General features: G+C 36.6%; 2 protein-coding genes across 2 annotated transcripts; one reads left to right on the forward strand and one right to left on the reverse strand.

The window, feature by feature from the left end:
* Positions 1-875: 875 nt before the first annotated feature.
* LOC146157519 (alkaline ceramidase 2-like) lies at positions 876-7,867 on the reverse strand. The gene is made up of 6 exons (XM_083388235.1): positions 7,766-7,867; positions 6,312-6,432; positions 5,565-5,709; positions 4,149-4,286; positions 1,608-1,748; positions 876-1,062 (listed from the first exon to the last, which is right to left on the reverse strand). The coding sequence occupies exons 1-6, from the start codon at positions 7,865-7,867 to the stop codon at positions 876-878; spliced, it is 834 nt and encodes a 277-aa protein (XP_083244361.1).
* Positions 7,868-10,919: 3,052 nt separating this feature from the next.
* On the forward strand, positions 10,920-23,423 carry LOC146157520 (uncharacterized). Its single transcript, XM_083387434.1, has 12 exons — positions 10,920-11,123; positions 12,215-12,344; positions 12,657-12,810; positions 13,961-14,087; positions 14,506-14,681; positions 15,445-15,629; positions 16,117-16,228; positions 17,028-17,168; positions 17,586-17,656; positions 18,297-19,340; positions 21,460-21,769; positions 22,511-23,423. Exons 1-12 carry the CDS (start codon positions 10,967-10,969, stop codon positions 23,156-23,158), a joined length of 3,255 nt encoding a protein of 1,084 aa, XP_083243560.1. The 5' UTR covers positions 10,920-10,966; the 3' UTR covers positions 23,159-23,423.
* Positions 23,424-25,675: the final 2,252 nt, after the last annotated feature.

Below are 25,675 nucleotides of genomic sequence, written 5' to 3' on the forward strand. Positions count from 1 at the left end.
TATTCTATTTTTTCGCTGCTTTATAGGGTCAGCCATATTGTTATTAGAATAAAAAATATGTTTTCTATGTATGTTTTATGTTGCGTTGATTTGACTGTCAGAAAGAATAAATCTTTCCACTTGGAAGTATTGGGATGGTGCTTTATTACGTCATAAACTATTTTACATCATACTTTAAAATTTCGCAACGCGAGAAAATTCGTTTTTTTCTGAAGTTGATTTACCTTTGTGTAGCAAGTCTAGAAAATTTTAGAACGGAATACTTTCCTGTTCAAAGTCAATGTTTTATCGACGGTATGTCGTATCTTGCGCATTGTTTATATTTATAAGCTGATGACAATAAAACTTTCAAGTTAGTTTATAGCTAGCGGTTTGTGCAGCAAGCTGTTTTGGTTGGATGCTTTTTCACGCTAAAAAATGCTAAGCTATGCAAAAGGCGAACATATTAAAGGATACGGGAAAACCAGTGTGGTAATGAATTTTACTATAATCACTTAAAAAAGGGTTATTCAAGCTGAATATTTAACTTTTGTTTCGTTTTTTGGTGTTTGTTATGCTAAATAACGCCCACAAGGTAACACGTTCACCAATGTTGAAACTTTTTAAATTCCAATGCTGTGACTTGGATTTGGCGTGGATTGACAATGATTTGGACTGAGACTTGACTTTATTTCAATGACCTGACTTAGCTCAAGTCATTTTATAATCATTTGTTTACAACACTAAGAAGAGTTAGTCAGTTATTTCATTTCACATAATTTTATTAAAGAATTGACCTGTGCCAAATAGATATTTGAGGTTTATTACTTTTATTGGCGATGCTAAAATCTCGAAATGCGCAAAAAATCGCTGTTAAAAATGTTGGTATTCAAGGGTCACGTTGCTTTGTTGGAAACATTTGCGTTTCGTGTTTGCTGGAATCCGACACACCAGAGTCCCAGGTTTTTACTGATAGGCAAGTGCTGGTATTTGAGGTAAGGCAAGCAGGTCGACTCGTTAAGCGCATAGCAGTAGGAAAACGCTACACAAGACTTGTACGTCGCCCTTGATATCATGAGATGCCTGTAGAGAAAAAAGGGTGTTAATAGCCTTGTTGTATATCGTTAAATATAATTGAAAAATATATTTATTTACGAAAATCTTTAATCTTGTTTTAAATATGGATGATAATATTGGATCTGTACCGATGCCCCATTGTCCAATTCTAAGTGACAATATTGGTACTCGTCCTATACTATAGGGTGGTATCGGTGCCGATCCAATACCAAATCAATTCAGCCAATGGTTTGCAATCAAACGAATCTTTTATTTAACAGAATTTCTTAGCGTGATAACAACCTCAACGTATTACTTTTGCATTTTTTTTTTGCAAAAGTTAAATCTTTTTTTTGCAAAAGACTTAACCCGGACTTGAGGTATTTCGCAAATGAATTCACCTGGACTTAAATCATTTAAAAATGTCTTGTTTACAACACTGTGAAATCGTACGGCAGTGGTTTTTGCAGAATATATCGGGTATTGGTTTTGCTAACTATTTTAGCTTTGAACTTTTTTTAAACCCGCAATGTTGTCGTTCTACATAGTTTAAAGGTTTATGGCGAACTTACCAGAATCCGTGTAAATAGGGAAAGTGAACGTTGAGCCAAAACTGACATAAGCCTTGGTCGAGAACCCAGAACGTCACGGCTACAAGAAACGAGTTTAAACCGGACCTGGCCAGTTCTTGGAATTCGTGGTGGCCTTTAAGCCTGCAAAAAACAAAGGCAAGAATTCGTTTAAGCAATATATGTAGGCCTATAATGTATTTTATCACAATCGTTGGAAATATGCCTGAAATTGCTGTTAACCGAAAAAACTGCAAAAATGTTCCAATTAAGATCGAATTAAGTAAGTCAATTAAGATCGACCCAAAATTTTATATCCGGTCATCATTCTTCAATTCTTTAAGGTAGTTATCAGGGCTTATAACTTAGTTTGGTGACCACTCTTCGGTCGGATAAAAACGAGAAAAAGTGCTTACAAAACTGACGAGTTCCGTTAAGTTTTGTAAACTTTACCTCGCACAATTCCGGTTTTATAAACGTTTAATGTTTACTCAGCAGGACAAAACAAAGCAAAATTAAGATTTCCATCAAAACACTTCAGAAGAATAAGGTAAACACACCGACCGAAAATTCCTTTGTCTTTTACAACATGTAAACATATTTTTTAATTTTGCTTTTGTGTGTATATATGTGATGTAAAGTAGGCTTAGGATAATATCTCACCAAAAAGTCAACTAAATTAACGAAAAATTAAACGATGTGAACAATGCTTTATGTATAACATTTAAGTCCGAGTCAAGTCATTTTCAACACAAATTATAAGCCCAAGTCATTTTCAACAATAAAATGTTTAACAGGTAAACTTATAACAATAACAAAAAGTAAACAGCAAGTTTTACAATGTATTTATTTGCATGCTTAACGACAGTTTTAGTGCTATTTTCTTTAACCCTACAAATCATAGGTAAATAAATGTCATTTAGTATACAGCACATACTAGTGTTGTAATCACTTAAAATGACTTGACTTAAGTGCACTTAAGTTACTGTTTTCAAATGGTTTGACTTAAGTCGTTTGGGCAAATTACTTGTCTTGACTTAAGTCTTTTGGGCAAATGACTTGACTTGACTTAAGTCTTTTGGGTAAATGACTTGACTTGACTTAAGTCATTTGGACAAATGACTTAACTTGACTTAAGTCTTTTAGGTAAATGACTTAACTTGACTTAAGTCATTTAGGTAAATGACTTGACTTGACTTAAGTCATTTGGACAAATGACTTAACTTGACTTAAGTCTTTTGGGAAAATGACTTAACTTGACTTAAGTCTTTTGGGCAAATGACTTGACTTGACTTAAGTCATTTGGGCAAATGACTTGACTTGACTTAAGTCTTTTGGGCAAATGACTTGACTTGACTTAAGTCTTTTGGTCAAATGACTTGACTTGACTTAAGTCATTTGGACAAATGACTTAACTTGACTTAAGTCTTTTGGGCAAATGACTTGACTTGACTTAAGTCTTTTGGGCAAATGACTTAACTTGACTTAAGTCTTTTGGGTAAATGACTTAACTTGACTTAAGTCATTTAGGTAAATGACTTGACTTGACTTAAGTCATTTGGACAAATGACTTAACTTGACTTAAGTCTTTTGGGTAAATGACTTAACTTGACTTAAGTCATTTAGGTAAATGACTTGACTTGACTTAAGTCATTTGGACAAATGACTTAACTTGACTTAAGTCTTTTGGGAAAATGACTTAACTTGACTTAAGTCTTTTAGGCAAATGACTTGACTTGACTTAAGTCTTTTGGGCAAATGACTTGACTTGACTTAAGTCATTTGGGCAAATGACTTGACTTGACTTAAGTCTTTTGGGCAAATGACTTGACTTGACTTAAGTCTTTTGGGCAAATGACTTAACTTGACTTAAGTCTTTTGGGCAAATGACTTAACTTGACTTAAGTCTTTTGGGCAAATGACTTAACTTGACTTAAGTCTTTTGGGCAAATGACTTAACTTGACTTAAGTCTTTTGGGCAAATGACTTAACTTGACTTAAGTCTTTTGGGAAAATGACTTAACTTGACTTAAGTCTTTTGGGCAAATGACTTGACTTGACTTAAGTCATTTGGACAAATGACTAGGGTTGCAATAATCTGTTTTCAATAAGATTTATTTATAAAATTGCGTTATTTCTCCTAATCTTTGCACATATAAAGTTTTCTTGCTATATATTGCGTTTGTGTTATTCTTTACTTGAGTTATTGCTCACAATCGATGGAGTTTGCTAGTTTTCATAATTTAAAGTTTTATTTATTTTGGGTGACAAAGGCTTGACTTGAAATTGACTTGGTCTAACTGTGACTTGACTTGAATTGGGCAACCGATGGCTTGGACTGGGACTTGTTATTTATTCAACAATACTTGACTTGGACTTGTTATTTTACTTTGACTTTGGACAAGTTATTTTACGTATGGCTTGACTGGGACTAAAGTCAATTGAAAATGACTTGTTTAAAACACTGGTATTTTCTCCAACCTTACAAATCAAAGGTAAAAATTGTCAATTATTATACAGCACATACTATCGGCGACAAAATACCTCTTTATATGATAGATAAGCAAGCCTACGCCGGGAAAAGCGAATATCGACAACATCAAATGATTGACTTCTGGTTTGACGAAGCAAAGAAGCGTTGTGAAAACTCCAACCACCAACATTAGCAGATGATGTCGGCTTCTGATTTGAGAAAACGTGTACAATGTTGCGGTGTTATAAGCAAGTCATTGGTGACTTCGCCGTACTTGGCATTCTGTTCCGATACTGATGCCAGTGTTGTAATGACTTAAGTTATTGACTTGACTTAAGTGCACTTAAGTCACTGTTTTTAAATGACTAAACTTGACTTAAGTCTTTTGGACAAATGACTTTACTTGTACTTAAGTCATTTGTCAAATAACTTGGGAGTAAATTAAGTGTTTTTCATTTAAATTTATCTCAAGTTTTGCACATTAAACACTTTAATTGCTGTGTATTGCGTTTGTGTGTTTTTTTAGTTAAATTGTTACTTGTAATCGGACGAATTAACCAATTTTAATAGTTTAACAATTTACTTGAAATTGACTTGCTCTCATAATGACTTGGACTGGGACTTGACTTGTTATTTTTGCAAAAGACTTGACTTGGACTTAAGTTATTTTTCAAATGACTTGACTTGGACTTAAGTAAATTCAAAATGACTTGTTTACAACACTGACTGATGGACTATAAACTTTAGGCAAAAAGACCCACAATCCGTCTGATATTAAATGCCCCATTACTACGGATAAATGATCAAAATATATAATACTTTCTATGAGGCCCAAATTTACTTTTCCTTACGGGGCCTATTTACTCTGTTTTTTGTTTAATATTGTATTAAAATCGCAAAACATGCCTAAAATGCGTAAATAATTTGGTATCGTATAGACAGCAATATCTTCGGCGTTAACCTCATAGTTAATACAAGATTTAATTTATTGTTATGAAACTCTAATACAGTGTTTCCCAACCTTTTTTGAAAAAAAAGTGCCCTTTTCATGAAAAATAAAAAAGTGAAAAAGTGCCCATTTCATGAAAAATGATATATAGCTTTCACAACGTTAAATATTATGCGACGGAAATCATAAATCAGTGTTGTACACGCATTTTTTTTATAAGAAACTTGGCTCAAGCCGAGTACTAAAAGTTTCTTAAATTTTCTATTGTTTTCTATTGTTTAAGAGAACAGTACCCCCGGACCCCCCAATATTTCGGCTCGCTACGCTCGCCTGCGGTCTATGTTGCCCCCCTTGCCCTGAAATCGCTCCGGCGTCCCTGACTATCTTTACAGAAATCTCTGCATTGTTTTAATAGTTTGCTGCACACCCCCTTCACGAATTATTTGGCTATATCACTGAATTCCGTTACGATATTACAAAGACCGATACTACCGATAGTATCATGAATCGGGCCCGCTCTGATAAAATACCAACTAACCGTCTATATCTCATTGATTTGACCAGAATCCATTCCGTGGGCCACCAGAAAGCTATGAGAGCCAGACAGATCCAGAGAATGCCGATTTCGTCCAGAAATTGACCGAAAAGACTAAGGGTGGCGTGGAAGTAGATAGAGGCCACACCTTAATGGATAAACTACATTATAACTACTGTATTTAGATTGTGATTTTGTATGTTGATAAAACACAATCACTATAGGGACACCGTGTCACCGTATAAGCACTTAACTGGTATTTTACAGGAAGTTGGAATGATAATAATCGACTGATTGTGCAAACAATGAAGTGTGAACACAGGTAGCCTATAGACTAAACTAGAGCCATGGCCCACTGGTGGAGAACTGCTGGACTAGACTAGAGTCATATGTACTATAAACAAGGCACACAAAAACAACATGGTTAGATTTAATGGGTTGCTGTGTGGTAAAAGACAATTATTTATTTAATGGGTTGCTGTATCGTATGGTAGCCCTTCGACTCTAATATTTTAGTTTAAATTAATCACTAAAGCAAAAAGCTTTGCCGTGTAGCTGTAGCATGTTCGAAAGACTAATTGTGAAGAACTCCCTGCAAATATGTGGTGTACGGTACTTTCTTTCTTACAGTATAACTAAATTAGATAGGTCTACCTCTCAAATTAATAACCTTGTCAAATGTACCAGGGAGTATATATGACCTAACTCTAGTCTTATTTCATTGACAAAAGGTTTTAGGCTGTAACTTACCGACTAATAGCAACATAAACCAGACGTAGTTGACGTGGCAGCAGTTAGGGACTTTTGTGGCGTATTCTTGGTAAAGGTACATCAGAATTAGAGATGTTAGAACCAGCGAAAGACTTGAAACCTGAACAAAACAAAACCAATGATGCTCGTCTGTAGTAGCCTACTCAGGTTTTATAAAAGGATTAAAAAAAGAACTATTTCTTTAACACAAATGCCGACATAAATGCGTTAGTTTAATAAGAGAAGTCTAAAATTGTTTGTGTTTTGTTAACACCTTAAGGCTAGTTAATCACTTTTAAGGAATTCGCAAAACAAGCATTTTAAGGGGGCGGTAGCAAAATTATCTATATCAGTTTTTGATTACCAACCTGAGATCGTTTGGAGAACAAAATTGACTTCCAAAGAAGATTTTGTGTTTATTCCTTTTATGACATAGAAATATCAATGGTGGTGTTGCGCTTTATTATATATATATATACTTTTAACATACGGAGATACCTGAGCATATTACAATCTCTATAAGGCGCCATAATATTGCTATCAACAAACGGCCGACAGTTCTTAAAATGTTAAGCCGTTTTTCGACTCTCATATCAACAACATCAGGCCTTTTTCCACGCTCGCTCCTGCAGTGCTTAAATGGAAACTGTATAGGCGCCTTACTGGAAACGTCGCGCAAAAGTGAGCAAAAACACAACAGGCTGATTAGGCAGGGGCATAGCTTACAATGGGAGGTTAAACTAATGGAATGGGACATATTTTTTCATGATATTTACAATTGCCTTTCTTTTATTTTGTTTTTAGAAAATTGTTATGGTTTTATACAATAAAGTGCTTAATCCCTGCAATAATTCCGAAATGCCTCTATTAATGATTTGACTTTTAAGTTGTTAGACCGGAGGGGGTTCCCCTCTTATTTGCGGTAAGGACCTCATATACATTTAAAGTTTTTACTGTTCGTTTGCCAGGAAAATTGTCATATTTTAATACGAATCCTAGAGTGTTTGTTATATTTTCCGTTTACTTCCGTGAGCCCCTACTTATCACTTTAGCGGACCTTATTAAAATAATCCCGCTTCTTTAATTTAGTGTTCCTTAACGCATGGGTTGCACCCAAAATTTTGGCTGGGTCGCCGACTGTAGTAGTTCACGTGGCTCATATTAATAAAGACAACATGGGTTCTCTAAAACTTTAAGAAAATTGCTTAAGCACTTCGAAGGCATGGTTTATACAAATCAAATTTGCACTGATTATTTCTAATTGCTTGATCGTGTTTTACATTGAGGTTACAAAAAAAAAACAGTGAAGAGAATTGAATCGCCAAAGCTTCACAGTTAACATGGCGCTTAATATTTGGGTCGCCGCGTAAAAAGCTTGAACAACACAGCTTCGATTAAACCCTGACCGTCAAACATCCAAATCTCCCCGCGTTACAGCTTTCGCAATAACTCACAGTATTCCACATCTCGGCGATATGCGACGTGTAGATGTAGTTCGGTTCGCACCAATCAACGTCCGAAGACAGCGACTCGAAGATTTCCTTGGAAAGCTTCATCGCGACAACAACAGTTGCTTATGGTCGGTTTCGCTTTTGTAAAAGCACACACAACAATATAGCATACGGAGCGGCGCGCGGCAGAGAAAGCGGGCGCTAAAAAACTTGCAACAGACTGGGGTTTACGCTGTAGCGCTGCTGAATAAATTGTTCTTGTTAATTGGCCATGCAGTACACATCAAGTTTAGTGGAGTCATACACACACGCGATAGCCTGGGAATTGCCAGATTCGAACGAATAATAGACAAACAGCTTGCAATATTCGACTTGACAGAAAATCGTGACACGCGTGATAAGATAATGCCTTTCTGGTAAACGTGAAAACTTAAAACAAAACTACACAATACATACTGAAATGCGCTACAAATGGCGTTTAAACTTAAACAGTGCGTTATGCGTCAAGTAATGCGTACTCGATAATTAATGCTATTTACTAACATCTCAAAAGTAAAAGATAGAAATCAAAGTTCCATCTATACAGAGTATGTTTGCACCAACAATTTTCTCATTTCAAAAACTCAGTAAAACTATGTAGTTAAACTTCTATTTGACCCTCTTAGCTATTTTACGCCTACCGTGGCCACGGACCAAAATCGACGAAAAAAAGGGCAGATGTTGAAAATGAATAAAGAGCTCGAAACGTTCAAAATGCTACCAACTTCTGTATGGGCTTTGATATTCTTACAACGCCTTACTACAACCTCCAACCATTATGCTCTAAAGTGCAGCAATAATTGAACAAAAATCTCCTTTAGATATAACAACACCATACGGACAAAATAGGCTCTGCATCGAGTCAAAAATATCGACGAGTTATTGCAAACACACCGGAAGGTCTGCCGCAATCGTATACGATGAGTATACGACGCCCTAACTTAAAAAAACTGCCACAAAAAAACGCAGTTTATCTAACCGCCCTTCTGGCGCAGGAAATGCGCAGTAGGATTACTGTACAGCGCTCAAGGGTCATTTTTCCCACGATTATGCATTGTAGTATTATATCTCTTTATAACTCTGTGCAGCTGTTTACTGTTGTTTACTGCTGTTTTGCTGCTTACAGCGCGCCGATGCCCCTTCAGCCTGTTTCCTCTTAAAGTGTAGCGTTTCCGTCGAGAAAATGATAAATGCTGAGACGGTGAACCATAAGGGGTCTTGCGGCGCACAACTGTTTCGCTTTGTTTATGTTAATATACTGCTTTAGGTTATCTAAGGCGGATATCACGATTTTGAAAAAGGGTCATCAATTTATCTATTTTTATTTGCTGAGATAAATCCACTTTCTTTTAGTAAAGCTTTGGCGTTTTCTGTACGAATTTTAAACAATTAAGTTATTGTAGCCTAAAAACACACCAATGAATCCATATCCTGATAAAAAATAAAGCGTTGGGCCTATTTTTTTCCAAAAAAAATAATAATTTTATCGCAAAAATTCTTTTAACAAAAGTAGGCTACCTAAATAGGGGTGATTGTTGGTAATTAATTCCGATTTTTTGGTACATCGCATCGCTAGAAAGTGTTTTCTTTTTTCCAGGCAATCCAGCTCTAACTTTGAACGTTTTTAAACTAGGTTTTTCCTGGCATATGTGTGCACTACATCCAGCAATAACCAAGGTTTACTAAGGTTAGGTTTTATAAGCTCAGTAATGGCGTAACTTTGTGACGTCATCTCTAAAAACTCCGTGCGTTCCGGTCAAAATTTCCATTGTCCCGGTAATTAAATTATTCCACTTTTACCCCTGCATAATACAATATTTCGTATGTACTTTCTGATCGTGTCATGTCCTCTGCTAATGGATAAATATAATTACTTGCACAAGCCTGTGGGTATTCCTTTCCGGCGTGACCTATTCTGAAACCATACGATGCAGTGGCGCGACCCACACAACAATAACCAGCAGTAGTAACAAAATAAAGCCTTCCGCAGTTTGTTTTAACCGTTTAATTATCCTTACCAGTAACAGAGTATGAACCGTTTCTTATTGACTATACTTAACCTACTTTATCATTTTTAAAGGCGTTTTATTTTGATTACCTTGATCACACAACTAAAGTTAGCTAACACATTGAAAAATAGAATCCCGTCTATTAACGAACTTTTTCCCGATAGTTTCCACTTAACAAGTGGTAATTAGGTTGTGCGTTCCGTTCATTAATGCATGTGTGTTTTGTGTAAGCAATGACAGTGCTTGCATAAATGTGTGTAAATTTGACAGTTTATTTTATCAGGAAAACCCAAGAAAGTATAACCAACCGGACATAACACAGTGAAACATTTATGAGCGTCCAGAAAACGGTTTAAATTTATTAAAATCTAAACCTCACATAGAAACGTTATCTAGATTTGCAAAACGCGCGCTGATGCGTGATTATGACAACATAAACCATCGCATGACGTCACTTGAAAAGAATATCACTCGTGTGGAAAGTCAATGAACCATGACAGACCTTGCAAAACGTAAATTTATTAAAAATAACAGTCGAAATTTAACAAGTATGTCAAATAAACGAAAGCGAATCCTCAATTTGATCACGCAACTAACATTACATTGTTTTATCATGATTATGTAGGATTGAAATATAAAAGTGTTTTTATTTATGACAAATTTGAAATTCCTGCAAATATGCAATCCTATTTTTGTGTTGTTTCAAGATCTAACTACTGCCTAATACTGCCAAAGGGAATTTTCCTAATTAAACAACGCCAACTAAACTCATTGAATCAATCTCTTTATCCACTGTACAGCTAAAACGAACTTAAAGAGCTATTAAGTTATATAACGATTACCGTTTACAAAAAGTGTAGTCCTATTCCAAATAGATGATCAACATATGTCAATATGGTTTTGTTTTGTCCGTTATCAGTAAACCCTAACCGTGTAAAATGATAAACTTGTATATTGTTGCCATAATTCCAAGTTCGTATTGGGTAGTTCTGCTGTTTTTGTTATGTTGATTCGAGCTTTGAGCAAGTTTTATTTTCTGCTTGAAATATAAAAAATGTTTTCTTTTTAGGGCTTAATGGGAAGTTAAACTGGCATATTTGAAGAGCAGAAATACTTTGTAATTGTGGAAGGGTTGCCTGGTTACAGAGAATGAAAGATGTCAAAGCAGAAAATGAACACGGAGACCCTGGTGAAGAAACTGAAGGCTGTGTCCAACACACAGGACAGCATCCCCATGTTCTCGCTGTGGATTATTCACCACAAGGCACACCACAAGCTTATCGCCGATCAGTGGCTCAATGTTTTAAAACACTGTGAGTTTGTTAGTGTTTCTACTTTATCCTGGTGGAGTAGTGGTTTGAAAAAAAACACAGTATACTCACCATCCAGTCTGCATACCTGGGTACTTTTTAGTAAGGTATCGGGTGTGCCAGATTGGAAAATTTGGATTTTGCGCGAGTGAGACGATTTTGCAGCTTGAAATTGTGCGGCTGTAATAACATTTCCATCCAAATTTGCGCGGCTGTAATCTCCTTATTTATAAAATTTGCACGGCTGAAAATGGAGTACTATAGTGAAAACCGTAAAGCAACGAAAGTTTTACGCGTTTAAGCGATTTTTCGCGGCTGGCTGCATTTAACGCTGATTTTACACAAAATGCGCGACTATGACCGTGGCTGAGCGCTAAAATGCGCGGGGGATTTTACCCAGGCCTTAGTTTCCAACCTGGCGGGTGTGCAGGTATCAAGGTTCCATGCGTACTTTGGGCATGATTGTATTTTACTGCTTTTCCACTAAAAATCTCACCAGTGACATGATTTGGCATGAAACATCGCTGACCTAGTGCTAAAAAACAAGCTATACCCTCAGGCTGCATTCTGTAAATGGCGCACACCCAAGATTTGTTTTGTTTATAAGCAATTTGTGTGCACACCTCAATTAGTAACTTGCACATCCAAACTGATACCAACCAGTATTGTCGCTCTTCGTCTGATACTAAAGTATGATCGGTGTCAATTCCGAATTGACAAAACCATTATATGAGTTTAAACACAGTGATTTCTGTTGGAAACATTTAAGCCTCTACTTAGTCTATATTTAGAAACTTGAAAAAACAATCAATTTTGAGCTCATTTTTTGATAGCATACAAAGCATAACAAACCAATGCATGGTAATTAGCACAAAATAACCTAATGGTTAGTGGGTGAATTGTACAAAAATGTACCATTGCTGATGGGATTATGCAGTGTCTAACCAAAGCAATGCAGCTAAAAAGCCAAGTGCTACGTACTTCCGTGTGGTTTACAATAGGAAAAAGTGATTTTGAAAATCGTGATTTGGAAAGTGTTAAATAAAACATTTTTCAAACTCTTTTAATTTTATTGCTATTCTTTTATTTTTTAGCTAAAAGTGCTCATCGTTTGACATTGCTTTATCTTTGCAACGACGTCATTCAAAACTGTCATCGAAAAAATGCTGACATCTTTAAAGAAGCATTCTGTGACGTCTTACCTGAAGCCATAACTTTGTTAAGGTTTGTAATGCTTTAATATACTTTTTTGTTTAAATTGTTTATCATTAAGGTTTATAATATTTTGCGCTTAATTAAGGTAAAAACATACCCATTCACATTAAATAAAATCACACTACACAAGTTACATGTTTCTTACATTCACAAAATGTGATTTTAACTAGATTTAAGTTGTTTCAAGTAGTGCCAATTAGTCATGAAAGTGCGACAGTTTATCTAAACAGTAAAACTTTGTAAACAGGTATATTTAGCGTATTTATTTGGTATATGCACATTGTTTTAAACCAAAACTGAATGAATTCCTATTAATTTTAGGGATACCCTTATCAAAAGCAATGCTGAGCGCGTCGTGCAAATCTGGGCGAAGAGAAAAATCCTGGAGCCGGAGATAACGGACCAACTGTTAGCAGGACTGCACACCACAAAACCGCAGCAGAAGCTTAGAAACAAACTCTTGGTGGAATATAAGGTGGCTGATATATTTTTTCGCCTATAGTTGCAATGATAATTGCCCTGAAGAAGATTGTCCGAATATGTTGTCAAAACATTGGTACATTAATAAAATTTTGCGAGGAGAGCAATTTTACAATTATGGCTTGAATAAGTATCTATAGTTCCTAATTAGAGATTTTTTTCTAAATGGAGTTTTTCTACAAAATGTTTGAATAAAGCAAAAAAATAAACTATTTTCTTAATTAGTTGCAGCAGCGTTTACTTACTTTTATATAACCTTTTGAATTTTAAAGATATAGTTATGCAATTTAAATGTACAAAAATGCATTATTTAGTTAGAAAAAAGTTAGATTAAAGTTTAAACTATAATTCTAATTATCATAAAATATATAATTTTGGAGTATAATGGACCAGCGGTTCTCAACCAGTTGGCCATGGCTCACTGGTGGGCCATAAAAACATTTGAGGTGGGCCACAGACCAATTTAAAAAAGCCAGATGGTTACATTTGTGTCACTATATTTAATTTTACAGGAATAATGGCTTGGGGAGGAATTAAAAAGGAATGTAAATTTACAGTTCAGCCGCAAGTATCTCACTAATGCACGGTTGAATAAATAATCTGTTTTGAAATATGTTATGCTGCTGTGTTTTGTTTTAAACCTATTTTACAGTTTTTTCTTTCATAAAAATATTTTGGGCCACAGACATTTTTTTGCAACGTAAATGGGTCACAAAAGAAAAAAGGTTGAGAACCACTGGGCTAGAGGTTATCGTTCGACATTGAGCTTATTTAGCCCATACAGAGATACATCTGTTAAAACTGAATAAAATATTAAATGGATTTATTGATTCTTTTTTTAAAATACATAGTTTTATTAATTAATACGTGAGTTCGAACCTCACTGCAGGCCAGTTGTTTTTCTGGCTTGCTCTGCTTGCATCATAGATCAACAGATTCGGTGAGTCTGCGATGGCTTTTCGGTGTACTATTGATACGGAAGCCGTAATCGTTGGTCATAAAGCAACTTCCGAGGGGCTAGATCACAGATGCTATTAAACACATATGTTTGTGTGTGTCTTTCATTCATTTTATTAATTAATTTTTAGTTTAACATATTTCACGCTCTTTGCATTGGATTTAATTGTAAAACTAATAACTTTTAGACATCTTTGCTGATCAATGAAGTCAAGAAGTTTAAGGAAGCTGAAGATGAAATTGAAGCCGACCAACAGCGATTAAAAACTCTCCGAGTTGATGTTTCCAGTTGCGATGCGATTAGAAAGTTGAAAGGTAATCCATAGGACAGCTATAAAAGTTAGTTTTTGCACAATTTAGTTTACACATCACACAGTTTTGACGATGTGTCATCATTAATCTTGCCAAAATTATTTGCTTTGATATGGCCTGCAAAAAAATCTAAATATTAAAAAAATTTTGCATATAGTTTAAAATTATTAGCCTTGAGGTGCACTCAAAAAATAAAAAAAATAATCTAAAATCACTTAGTTTGTATAATTTTCAGCTTTTTGAACAGTATAAAAAATGCTTAAAAACGTTTTTTTATTTTAAGATAGTTGTTTATATAGAATTCATTACATTTCTAAAATAATTAATGTGTACTCTCATTCGGGGTTGTTGTGTACACCACACGATAAAACCAATTTAGACAAAAAAATTGTTTTCGTTACCGACTCAAATTTATTTCAAGATAAAATCGGTGGCGAAAAGTTCTCCAAAGACTTTGAGGAATCGGCAAGTCAGGTTGAAGTTTTTCTCGGCCGCTACGAAAAGTTTGTTGAGCGTCGAAAACAGCTTTTGGAGTTGCTGGACAAAGGAAGCGTCTACTATCACGCTCAGTATCATGAAGCTAAGATAGTTGTCAATGTAGGTTATTTAACAACTGTACAACCAAATTAAATTCTATTTAAATAAGAGTAATTTATAACCTTGTCCAGTAAATACTATACAGCCACAACTTGTTTATATACTTATTTACACTAGAAAAGTGATTAGTTAAATCGTAAACTTTGTTTATATTTTGGACACATTTGGTAGCCTAGGATTATGAAGCTAATTATTAAGTCAATAACAATGTATTAACCCAAAAGTCCCAAAACGAAAGCTGTTTTAATGGCTACCCTGAAAAACAAAATTTTTTTGCTTTCTTTCTTTTGGTTTTATTTAATACTAATGATATAACAATGCATTAACCAACCTATTTACTTGTGTTGCATAACAGGGGTCTTATTAATTTAAACATTTGTAATTTCTTAAAAAAATAAAATGCACTTTATTGTAAGGTTAAAACCCCCTTTGCAAATAAACATCATATGATTGTGTATTTATAAAAAAAAATACCTTATTTTCTAATTGTCATGCAAATTTTACCCTTTCTCATGCATACAAATATCGTTTTATTGCACTTTTTATACAAAAACATAGCTTTGATTCTCACCACAATGCAAACCTTTTACTTCATATTAGCAATTTTGGGTGGCTTAGCTCTAAGAACAAACATCAATTAATGGTAATTTTTCATATTAAAACAGAACCTTTGCTTCCCATCATCATGCAAATATTATGCTTTCTTCAAAAAAAAAACACTACATTATTTTCTCACCATGCTGCAAATTTTACCCTTTCTCAGGCGTACAAAAACTTTGAGGGCCGTGTGAGCAAAATGAAGCGTGGACTTGACAAGGTAAAGGAACGACTGCCCGCTCCGCAGAGGGTTGATGACGCTTTTAACCCCGACTCGATGTTTAAAGTTGCAGCTGCCCTGGACAGCCAGGAAGACATGGAAATGTCCGATGATGATAAGGAATTGGGAAGGTGGAAAATCCAAAGTTTTTTTTCCGACCTGGGGCGTTTTTTTGTAAAAATTGCTGTGAATTTTTACAGAATTAATGGCAATTTTTTTCATGCCCAATATTTTTTTGGTAGCGATTACACAGTTTCTGTGTTTGTTTTGGGGTACTATTGAGTAAAAAAGACAATTTTAGGTGCAAATCTTTTTATATGCGAGTTTATATATTTTATTTTTATTTTTAGTGTTCTTTTAATAAACAATCATTATAACTGTTAAATCGCAAGGTTTTTGTAATCTCGTTCAATTGGTTAATATTTTACTTTTTTATTTATTTGCTTTTATTTTAGTGTATTTCTGAAAATACTATGAAGGACTAATAATGCCATTTCAATGACGTCCTTTATTTAGTTGTTGCACCTATTTAAATACTATAGGTAAATATTTAATATGCTTTTATCGTTTGCCTTTATTTCAACCAGTGTCTGACTGATGTTCTATTATCTGTTTTAGTAAACCATCGAAGATCGTTGCTGTTGATTTTGTGAAACCTACTTCGAGGAACTCTACTGAGTCGGTTATGCCCGCTTTGCCGCAACCTGTTGATAACACTACAGAGAATGTCGTATGTTGTTATAACGTTACGTCTTTGGAGCTAAATTTATTTGGTTTGCAGACTGTCAGTCGCTGACACAACAGCTGTTTCTTGTAATAGTAGTCACGATGGCTATAAATGTCGAAATTGTCCTATTGCAAAAATGTGGTGTGGTATTAATTGGACCTAATCTATTTTTTACAGATTTTAGAAATTTACAGTAGACCATTTGATGCCTTTGTTACCGACCACGATTTTTTCACAAAAAATCAGTACCTTACAATTTTAGTTTCCCTGATATCACTATAAGGAACTCTTATTGTCGTTGGAAATTGTCCAACTTATTGGTCGTTTTGAAGCAATTGGCTCAGTGTTAAAAACCTTCTTTTTAAATTTTTTCCAGTATTTTATTTTTCTAAAGCCGTTCTTGGTCTTATCGTATTTACACCTGACAAATTGTATATTATTATTCAACTTTGGCATATGACAAGAACAAATTAGTTTTTTTCACATTTGACTCAAATATTTCTTATATTTGCTATTGCTTTATTCAGAGTGGTACTAAGTCTTTAAATTCATGTGTTTATAAAGTGTCATTGTAAAACCAATTTAAGTGTTTTTGCGCTGACCATAGGATTTATCCTCTTTTGTTTTCGAATTATATCGAAAAAAAAAGTTTAAGCCAATTTTAGGTCTTTAAAAAGCTGTAAATTTTGCTTAAAAAGCTTTAAATTTTTCTAGAAAATTCTTTGATTTCCCTCAGAATTTTTTCATAAATTTGGTTGGAAACCCTGTGTTTCGATTTTAGCAAAAATGTCAAATTTTACAGATCAAATTGATAGCAACTGGGCTTGGAGCGGCCAAAGATGTCCCAAAAGCAGCTGAAGAGTCGCTAAAACGAGTAATGACCGGCCTGATAAGCAGACCTGGAATGAGGGGTGCTTCTACCGCGAAAATAGAACCTTCTGTCGTATGTTATACTATGTATTTTCGCAGTTAAATCAAAAAAAATTTTAAATGTAATTTTATCAGAGTTCTGTCGTATGTTATACTATATATTTTTACAGTTAAATAGAAACAATTTTTAAAGTGTAATTTTATCAAAGTAAAAAAAAACAGGTTAAATTATTGGAAAAACAATTTGGTTGGACAAACTGCAAATTATATTAAATAAATAAACCTTATAAAAATTGTGTTCTATAAAAAGTAAGTCAATTTCTGTAAAATATTTTTTTTAACAGTTATATTTATATGAAACAATTGGCTTTAGGAAATTTATAAAGTTTTTATTTTTTAAATTTTGAGCAATACTTGAAATTTGAACCATGTGTACCATTTTATTGTTAGTTGTTATTACCATTAATTTTGATTTGTATTTTATTTGTAGAAAGCTGAAACCAACTTGGGCTCCCTCACAATAACCCGGTCAGTTCAAGTGATCGATAACGCTAAAGCAAGGTTAGTTATTTTTATTGTTCTAATGAAATGTCGTTAGCTGTGTTTTCATTCACAGAACAAACGGGCCAATTGGGATATTTTTTTTTGGGTCAATCTTTTGTAAATGAAATTTTCAGTTTATAGATGCCCGATTTCCTATCAGTTATTTCGAAAAATTTAAAAAGCAATTTTCGGAGTTTTTTTTTTAAATACACGCCCAATCGTCCGTAGTGTTAGTTGCTTGTATAAATTTTGGCAGGTAACTGGGGTAATCTTTAACATATAATTATTGCCACAAATTTCTCAGCTGACGCCCACAGATCAATTGGAGGAATTATACCCGAAACCAGTTACTATAAGGTTCACTTTTCACATATGACGTCACTGAAACACGTCGCTGCGTTACAATCGTTAATAAACTGCATTAACTTGAAAAGTACACAATATTCGGTAAAATTGTAATTATGATAGACCCATCATTGAAGCTTTAGCCATCGCAGACCATCCGAAATGAAAGACAAACCTGCTGACAATGGTTTCAGATTCAATTTAGATACAGCCATTTATTGTTCTATATATCATAGCAGTATATAAATATTCCTGCTTTTTATGGCTGATTTAGTTTTATTGTTCTCTCACAATGCTTCATTGTGTTATTCAGCGATCCGGACATCCTGACTCCGTTAGGGAGCGAGTCTCCCCCTTCTCCGACGGGATCACCGGAGCTGAACATCTCGAGTCCTCCTCGTCAGCAAAGTCTCGACTCGCGACTCGCCGACCTCTTCAATAACCCAGCGTCGGCCGGAACCGACAAAGCGCAGGCGACCAGCGACAGCGAATCGGACGTCGGAGATCTGATAAACAACGTCAAAAAAGAGCTGGAGCCTCAGGAAGCGACTCCGACACCTCCGCCTCCGCTTGTGGCCGAAGCGGAAGAAAAATTCACCGAGAGTCTTCCCGGACTCGGCTTCTCGAACGAAGTCAGCATCCCCGGCTTGTCGGATCTTTTTTCGCCGAAAAACTTGGCCTTTGCGACTCCAGAAAGATCGCTCCCGCCGAACGCCAATACTACGACTCCGAATCACCCCGCTTCACTGGAGCGGCGGAACAGTCACGCGATTCCTGTTATCGGAGGTTTCTTCAGATCCACTTCGCAAACCGACGGATCCTCAACTCCGACTTTGGATGAAGCTCCGTTTAGCGCAACGCAAACGTCCGCTTCGATGGAGATTCCGTTTCCACCTCCGCCATCATTTCTTTCGCCGCCACGTTTCAGCGGAGACGCTTTAAGCTTTCTAAGCAAGTTCATGGGTCAAGCGACAAAAACAGAACTGGACGAATCGGAGCCCACTACCAGTGCGCCACCTCTACGACAAGAAGCACCTCCTTCGCAAACCTGGGTTCCCCAAGAGGGAAAAACCGTCGAAGCACAACCCAACAGTAACTGGATCACTCGGTCAAACGCGATGCCAACGACCAAGTTTTCGGAGGACCCGACCAGCACTGTCCAGTACAACGTCAGCTCCTGGGAGAGCAGCTACACTTCAGCTCCTTCCTATCAGAAGCACAGCGATGCACAGATTAACTTCCCCCATCAACAAACATCCGCTTCCAAGCACAGTTCGATCACTGAGGATTTAATTGAGTCGCCCATGAAAAAGCCGCGGTGGTCCACTGAAGAGCAACAGAGACCAAACGTTTTCAGGTAAATTTCGCGGGTGAAAAGTGCAATGCCCAAACAATTTATATCAGTATATGAACTGTTGCTATCAGGCATAGTTTTAATCGAAAACAGCTCCTCTGGTAATTATAATGGTTAACCAACGTTTCGGCAACCTAACGTCAAAGGGTTCAATAACGACTAACCATGGTGAACTTGATAGCTTCGTTAATGTTACCGACAAGTCACCTTTAACATAAGAATTTTTTTTTAAACTCCATATGTTATAAAGTACATAAATACAAACGAAAAACTTTGTTCGAAAACGCGGTTGCGCGTATTCAGCTTATTACAATTTTACAAGTTTTTAACTTTTATCGTCGGCTTAATTTACTCTGCTGGAGGGCAAGATTCTGATGTTGAAAACACACTTAAGCTTAAGCGTCAAAGCTTTCGTTGTCATTCACCGACTTTGATAGATTGCCATAATATAGCTTGCCATAAGCTTTGAGCGTCGAAGCTTTCGGTGTCATTCATCCTGAAGAAGGCGATTTGCATAGGTTGTCGAAACGTTGGTTAACAATTACAATTACAGGGGAGTTGTTTTTGATTAATTTTATATCAATACCTGATATTTGGGACAAAAAGTATCATGATCCGACGATCAATAAATGGCGTCAATACTATATTCTCAAGCTAGCAACCTAATGTGGCCAACCATAGATGACCTGTTATCCCGACATTTGATCTTCCTACATTTTTTTTTCAAATTCCGTACAGAACTTATTTCGACAGGTTAAGTTTTTACTCCGACGAGTTTTGGTCCCGTCGTAGATCACTACTGCGTATTTGACTTTATTCTGTCGTTGGTCTTAATCCTATGGCGTTATAAAATATTCCTCTTTATATATTGTTGCTTTATAGCTGGGCTTCCCAAACTTTTCAGTCTGCGACCCCTTTTATTTTTTTAAAACTTTTCGCGATCCTCGGTTCAGCTGTTGAAATCAGGGGTGTCAAACTCAAAAATGCCGACGTGCCAATTTTTATCTTATAACTTCTTCCCGTGCCAAAGTTTCGTAACTAATCCTTTTTATTCTTAAAACCGCTTTTTTTACAAAAAAATTAAAGCTTTATTTACACATGATGTTTATTTAATCAAGCAAAGCAATTGCCCAAACTGCTTCTTTGCAAACGTTTGTTTTCAGCCAAACTAATGCTATAAGTAGGGCGATTATTTTTTGACGCGTCAACAATATGATGTTTAATTTGTCGAAAAATTAAATTTCAAGGTCAAAATTTGTCAAAATTTCCAATTTTTTTGGTCAAAAAATAATCGCCCTAGTTATAAGGTAAGAAGTAATTTGCTAGTTGTCCAAGTAACTGTTAGTTGTTTTACATTGTGAATAAACAATTGCAGTTGGCTGTATAACAAATTTAGCATTTTTTGACAATTGGCAAAATAATAACAAATTTAGTATTTTTCGGGGGTTTGCGCGCCATTTTTTATTAGGCCGCGTGCCAAAAGTTCCGCGTGTTGGACACCCCTGGTTTAAAGCATAACATTCCGCGTTGTCTGCTTTGGTACGCATTTGAAGTAATGTCCATTATAAGAGTTCAGGTTTGCCTTAAAATTGCCATTAGCAAACCAAACAGAAAAAAATGCTAATTTTATAAATGTAACACTTTGTATAAAACGTTAAACGGACTTACCCGCGCCCCTTAAGGCCCGTTTACACTACAGCTGCACTGAGCTGAGCAAAGCGTGATTTGCATTTGAATTCTATTGTGGCGAGCGTTTCACGCTTTGCTAAACTCAAGCCCCGTGCATCAACTGCAGCTAGCTTGAAGTTACGCTTTGGAGCGATTTTCACGCTTTGCTAAACTCAAGCCCGCAGTGCAGTTATTGAAAGTGCGATTTTTACGCCCAGCGCAGCTCACTGCAGCTGTAGTGAAAACAATTTCACGCCCAGTGCAGCTCAGCTCCGCTCAGTGCAGCTGTAGTGTAAACGGGCCTTTAAACCCGTTGAGCGCCCCCCAGTTTGGGAAACACTGCTTTATATTTCTAATTGTGTGTACATGCCCTTTGCCGTGAAATGAAGCTGATTTGTTTATTTTATACTCGAAACTAAAACCTCTTGGGCCGTTTTCCTTGTTCCAACTCCAGGAGCGAATCCCACGAAGCACAAGATGTTGGGAATCCGAGAAAGAGCAACCTCATCACTTTATCCGGGATGCCGAGGGTCGCAACGGGAAACAAGGCGCTCCCGAGTCCGGAAGACCCGATTCCTCCTAGCTACGAACCGATGGCGCATTTCGCCAACGTGCTTCGAAAGAAGTCGGCAGAGTTTGAAGGAAGAAATATCCACGCAAAACAAGAGATAATCCCACCTCCGGTACCAGTTAGCGATCAGGCTGCGGTCGTTTCAGAACCTCACCAGCATGAAAATCATCTGTTAGATTACAAGCGCGAGCAGGTGAGTTAGCGATACATAAATGTTATGAATATGCTGTTGCTGCCAGGCATTGTTTAAATTGTAAAATTGCTCTACCGGCAAAATTGTATTAAAGTGCCAACGTTTTGATTACCTATTTTGCAATCTTCTTCAGGGCAATTGCAACTGAAAAAATATATATACTAGACCAGGGATGTCCAACCTTTTAGCAGAATGGGCCGCATTGCCACTTTAAAAATTTCGATGGGCCGCAAAATCTCTCAAATTAAAGGGGTGACGTCATAAGTTGCGTCATATCGTGACGTCATAAAAACTTATAAACACCCGAGAGTGAACTTATGCGCAAATATGCAAAAATTTAAGTTTTCACGTGTTTGGGCTGACATATTTCCTTAAAACGGTCCGGAAAAACACACATTCAGAAAAACAAACATCTTACTTAGCAATGATGGGTGCACAAAGTGCTCGATGGATGTTGAAATGCGACATTAGACTCGATTATAAAAAACACAAGATTATGCCTACATCAAATACTGCGCGATCTTCACGTTTTGATGATATTCGAAACAACTGTTTTTAATAAAGGTTACTGAAAGTGAGAATTAGTGGTGGGCCGCACGTAAATATCATGCGGGCCGCAATGCGGCCCGCGGGCCGCAGGTTGGACATCCCTGCACTAGACAAACGATTAAAGAAAAACAACAATGGACCACGTTCTAAGGTTTAAACCACGATTAAAATATATACCATATTGGACATCAGCACGACCGTGGTCAGCATCATCCACAGCAGCATCTTCAAACTTCACAGCAACAACATCAACAAACCTCTTCGATCCTCAATGTGTCTTCGCACAATGAAAACGCCGGTGCGTTTAACTATGAGAACATCTACCGGCGCGAAGCGCACCGCTCTTCCAACGCACCAGTCGATACCCCAAGGCCGAGAGCGCCGGAACCGCAGCAACATCAACAAGAGGAATTCTTCGAGAGAGGATTTCCTCCACGTCCGAGAGGGCCCTCGGAAGGATTCCGCCCTCCTCGAAAAGCTTGGCCCGATAACAATGGTTTCGCGACAAGCAACCGACTTCGCTTCGCTGGAGGAGCGCCTCCGCGGAAATTCGCTCCTCGTCCAAGGTTTCCCGGACATAGAGCGCCTCCACCTCCGACTCCTCCGCATGTGCGAAGAACAAGTTTCCGAGAAGAAGAGTTTGGCGACATGGATTTCGAGGAGCGGCGTACGGAGTCGATGTTGCCAGGGAACCTGTCAGAGCGACATCCGAGCCCGCGTCCATGGCGTCCGAGAGGACCGAGTCATCCAAGAGCCCGTCCTCGTTTAATCCGATCTTCAGGAGGACCTCCTCCGAGATTTGCAGGAGGCATGAGGCCGCATCGAATGCGCTTCCGATGAGAGTCCTAAGATGTTGTTAGGAGAAGGATAAATGATGAAAAGATGCTGCGATTGCTCTTTGGTAAGACATTTTAGAGTCCGGGTGCTTCTTATCTATGTTCGAAGGTTTTAAATGCTGCTCTGTTCTTGTAACACGAGACCTAATTTTGAAGGCGTAGGTTTTTAGAAATCGTCAAGGTGTAAAAACACATCCAAAACCTTCCATATGGGTAAAATAAGTTACCTTAAATTAGAATATTTGCCTAATATATTTTTTTCTAGGATTTTTAAATGTTAGCCATGGCTTGTAACAAAAATTGTAGAAGTTTAGTTTGGGTAAAAGGTGTTTATCGAATATTCAAATCACACCACATTACTGTAACGTTTTATCGTTCACAACAGTGCGTGCTACTTTGCTGCCAAAAACAGAGTGTTCAATGATTTTTAAATAGTTGAATCGAAATTTTGAATCCAGTGCCAATAGTTTACTTCAGCCAAGTGTAGCTTGGTTGAAACAGAACCAAAGCCACCTTTTCTTCGTTCTGTGTCTGTGGTGATTCAGCTGTCAATCTGATTTGTCCGTTGTGAGCGGAAAGACGTATTTTTTCCACGTATTTCACGCTGTACATAAAGTGCTTTTGCTATAGCGTCGTGTGGCGTACCCATGTACAATATGTTCTGGGGAATCAAATATTTAAATAAAATGCCCTGATATTAACTGTTTAAAGGCTTTTGAACTCCTAGTTACACTGCGAAATAATTTGATGTTAAATTTTACCCATTTATAGCAATTCAAACCTGCCGTACATGATCTACATCAAAGCACGTCTGAACCACTGCAACATTTCAATTTAAGTTAAATTTATTTATGTTTCTGTTTGTGATTTAAATCCACAATGTCAACATGCTATGTAGACCGCGTAGAAACGACCTAGTTATAGAAACTGTTTCTATCAGGCATGTTATTAATACAAAACAACTCCTCTGGTAATTGTAATTGTTAACCAACGTTTCGGCAACCCTTTTTAGTTGTTGCAATTAGGTACCAGAGGAGCTGCTTTTGAATAATGGCCTGGTTATGCCACACACGCAATTTTTCGCTTTCGCTTGTAAATATCGCTTCGTTTTTACCGCATTGTTTTTTGGCGTATGGCTGCTCGCTTTACCCATTGGAGAAAACGGAATTTTGCGGTCAACTGGTTTGCTGCTTTTCTCTGGGACAAGAAGAAATGCATCCAGACTCGCGGTTCGGCGAGAAAAACAGGACAAATTTTTCTTGGAAGTATTGGAAGGACTTTCGTTCACCTTTGTGCTTTTTCTTCGCTGCAAGAAACTTCAAAATATTCGTGTGACGCACGCAAAACAGTCACTTATTAGTTCGAAGCCTAACTAGTCAGAATATCGACTTTTGCGTTATATTGAGACAGTTTACATTCCTCGACAAAACAAAGCACAATTAGAGCTGTAATTTTTAAAAAAATTAATATGAACAAACTAACGAAAAGCTCATAAGCGAACTGTTCACACAAAAATATATCAATATCGAACAAATCCATTATTTAGACCTGTAATAATCAGATAACGTTTATAAAGAAGCTAGGGTTAGCTTTTAACGTTTTAGGTAAGTATGTGTCAGGCGGGCTTGCAATCAAAAGGTTATTTACACACGTATATTAGCGGTCATGACACTAGAAATGTTAAACCGTTGTTTCCAAAAACATATTGCCTTTGTGGTCTATAGATGACTTTAAATAGTACAGCTTAGTTCAGGCAGTTTATGGAAATGTATTTTGTTATTTCTAAATGTTAACATTAACGACAAATCAATTTTTGGACCAATTTTGTGGTCACGTGACCAAAGTGCCTTTGTATCATCTTACTATCCGTATTTCTGTCTTTTTGCTGACAAGTGTATTACTTTAAGGTGAACAAGAAGGAGTCGAAACTACACCTAGCAATTGTTTAGTAGGAAAAGTTTCCGATGTGACCTTCCCAAATAATTTACCTATTTATAAATTTTATATTTACCACGTGTCCGCGGATTGCACGCATGACTGATTTACTATAATCGAGTAAATACGAACTTACTCGTAAATACAATTAAAAATCGGGAGAATTCAAACGACAACCTTGCCTTTAAATTGCGCTACGCAAAAACGTTATGTACTTAGTACGAGACCCAAACACGTTCTGATGAAAAACCTGCGCGACCAAAATGCTGATGCAACAAACCATCACTACTTTATTGGCGCGTGCACCTTTAGCAAATATGTCTTTGATTTTATAAGGCGCGTTAGGTAAACTGAATTGTCACATAGTTAAATTAATATCATGAGCAGTAAAATTAGAACGTTTGTATTTGGATATATTAAGTTCCGCTAGTTATCCGTATGTTGTTTAAACACCATTCGTTCTGCAGCGCGGTTTGGGAAAACGTTTTACCGCATCACTGTAAAGGTTGTCATTCTTATTACGTCATAAGTTGTGTTAGCTGCAATTTGGATAAATTCTTATGCATTTGTGCTCGGGCATAGATCA

This window comes from Ascidiella aspersa, chromosome 4, assembly GCF_963924565.1.
Source record: "Ascidiella aspersa chromosome 4, kaAscAspe10.2, whole genome shotgun sequence".
In the NCBI taxonomy this organism is placed as follows: Eukaryota; Metazoa; Chordata; class Ascidiacea; order Phlebobranchia; family Ascidiidae; genus Ascidiella; species Ascidiella aspersa.

Coding starts and splice junctions, on each gene's coding strand:
- LOC146157519 (XM_083388235.1), bottom strand. CDS start 7,867: ATGAAGCTTTCCAAGGAAATCTTCGAGTCGCTGTCTTCGGACGTTGAT. Junction 6,433..7,765: donor TCGCCGAGATGTGGAATACT/GTGAGTTATTGC, acceptor TGTTTTGTTCAG/GTTTCAAGTCTTTCGCTGGT. Junction 1,063..1,607: donor CCCTATTTACACGGATTCTG/GTAAGTTCGCCA, acceptor TTTTCTCTACAG/GCATCTCATGATATCAAGGG.
- LOC146157520 (XM_083387434.1), top strand. CDS start 10,967: ATGTCAAAGCAGAAAATGAACACGGAGACCCTGGTGAAGAAACTGAAG. Junction 17,657..18,296: donor ATCGATAACGCTAAAGCAAG/GTTAGTTATTTT, acceptor TGTGTTATTCAG/CGATCCGGACATCCTGACTC. Junction 21,770..22,510: donor TAGATTACAAGCGCGAGCAG/GTGAGTTAGCGA, acceptor ATTGGACATCAG/CACGACCGTGGTCAGCATCA.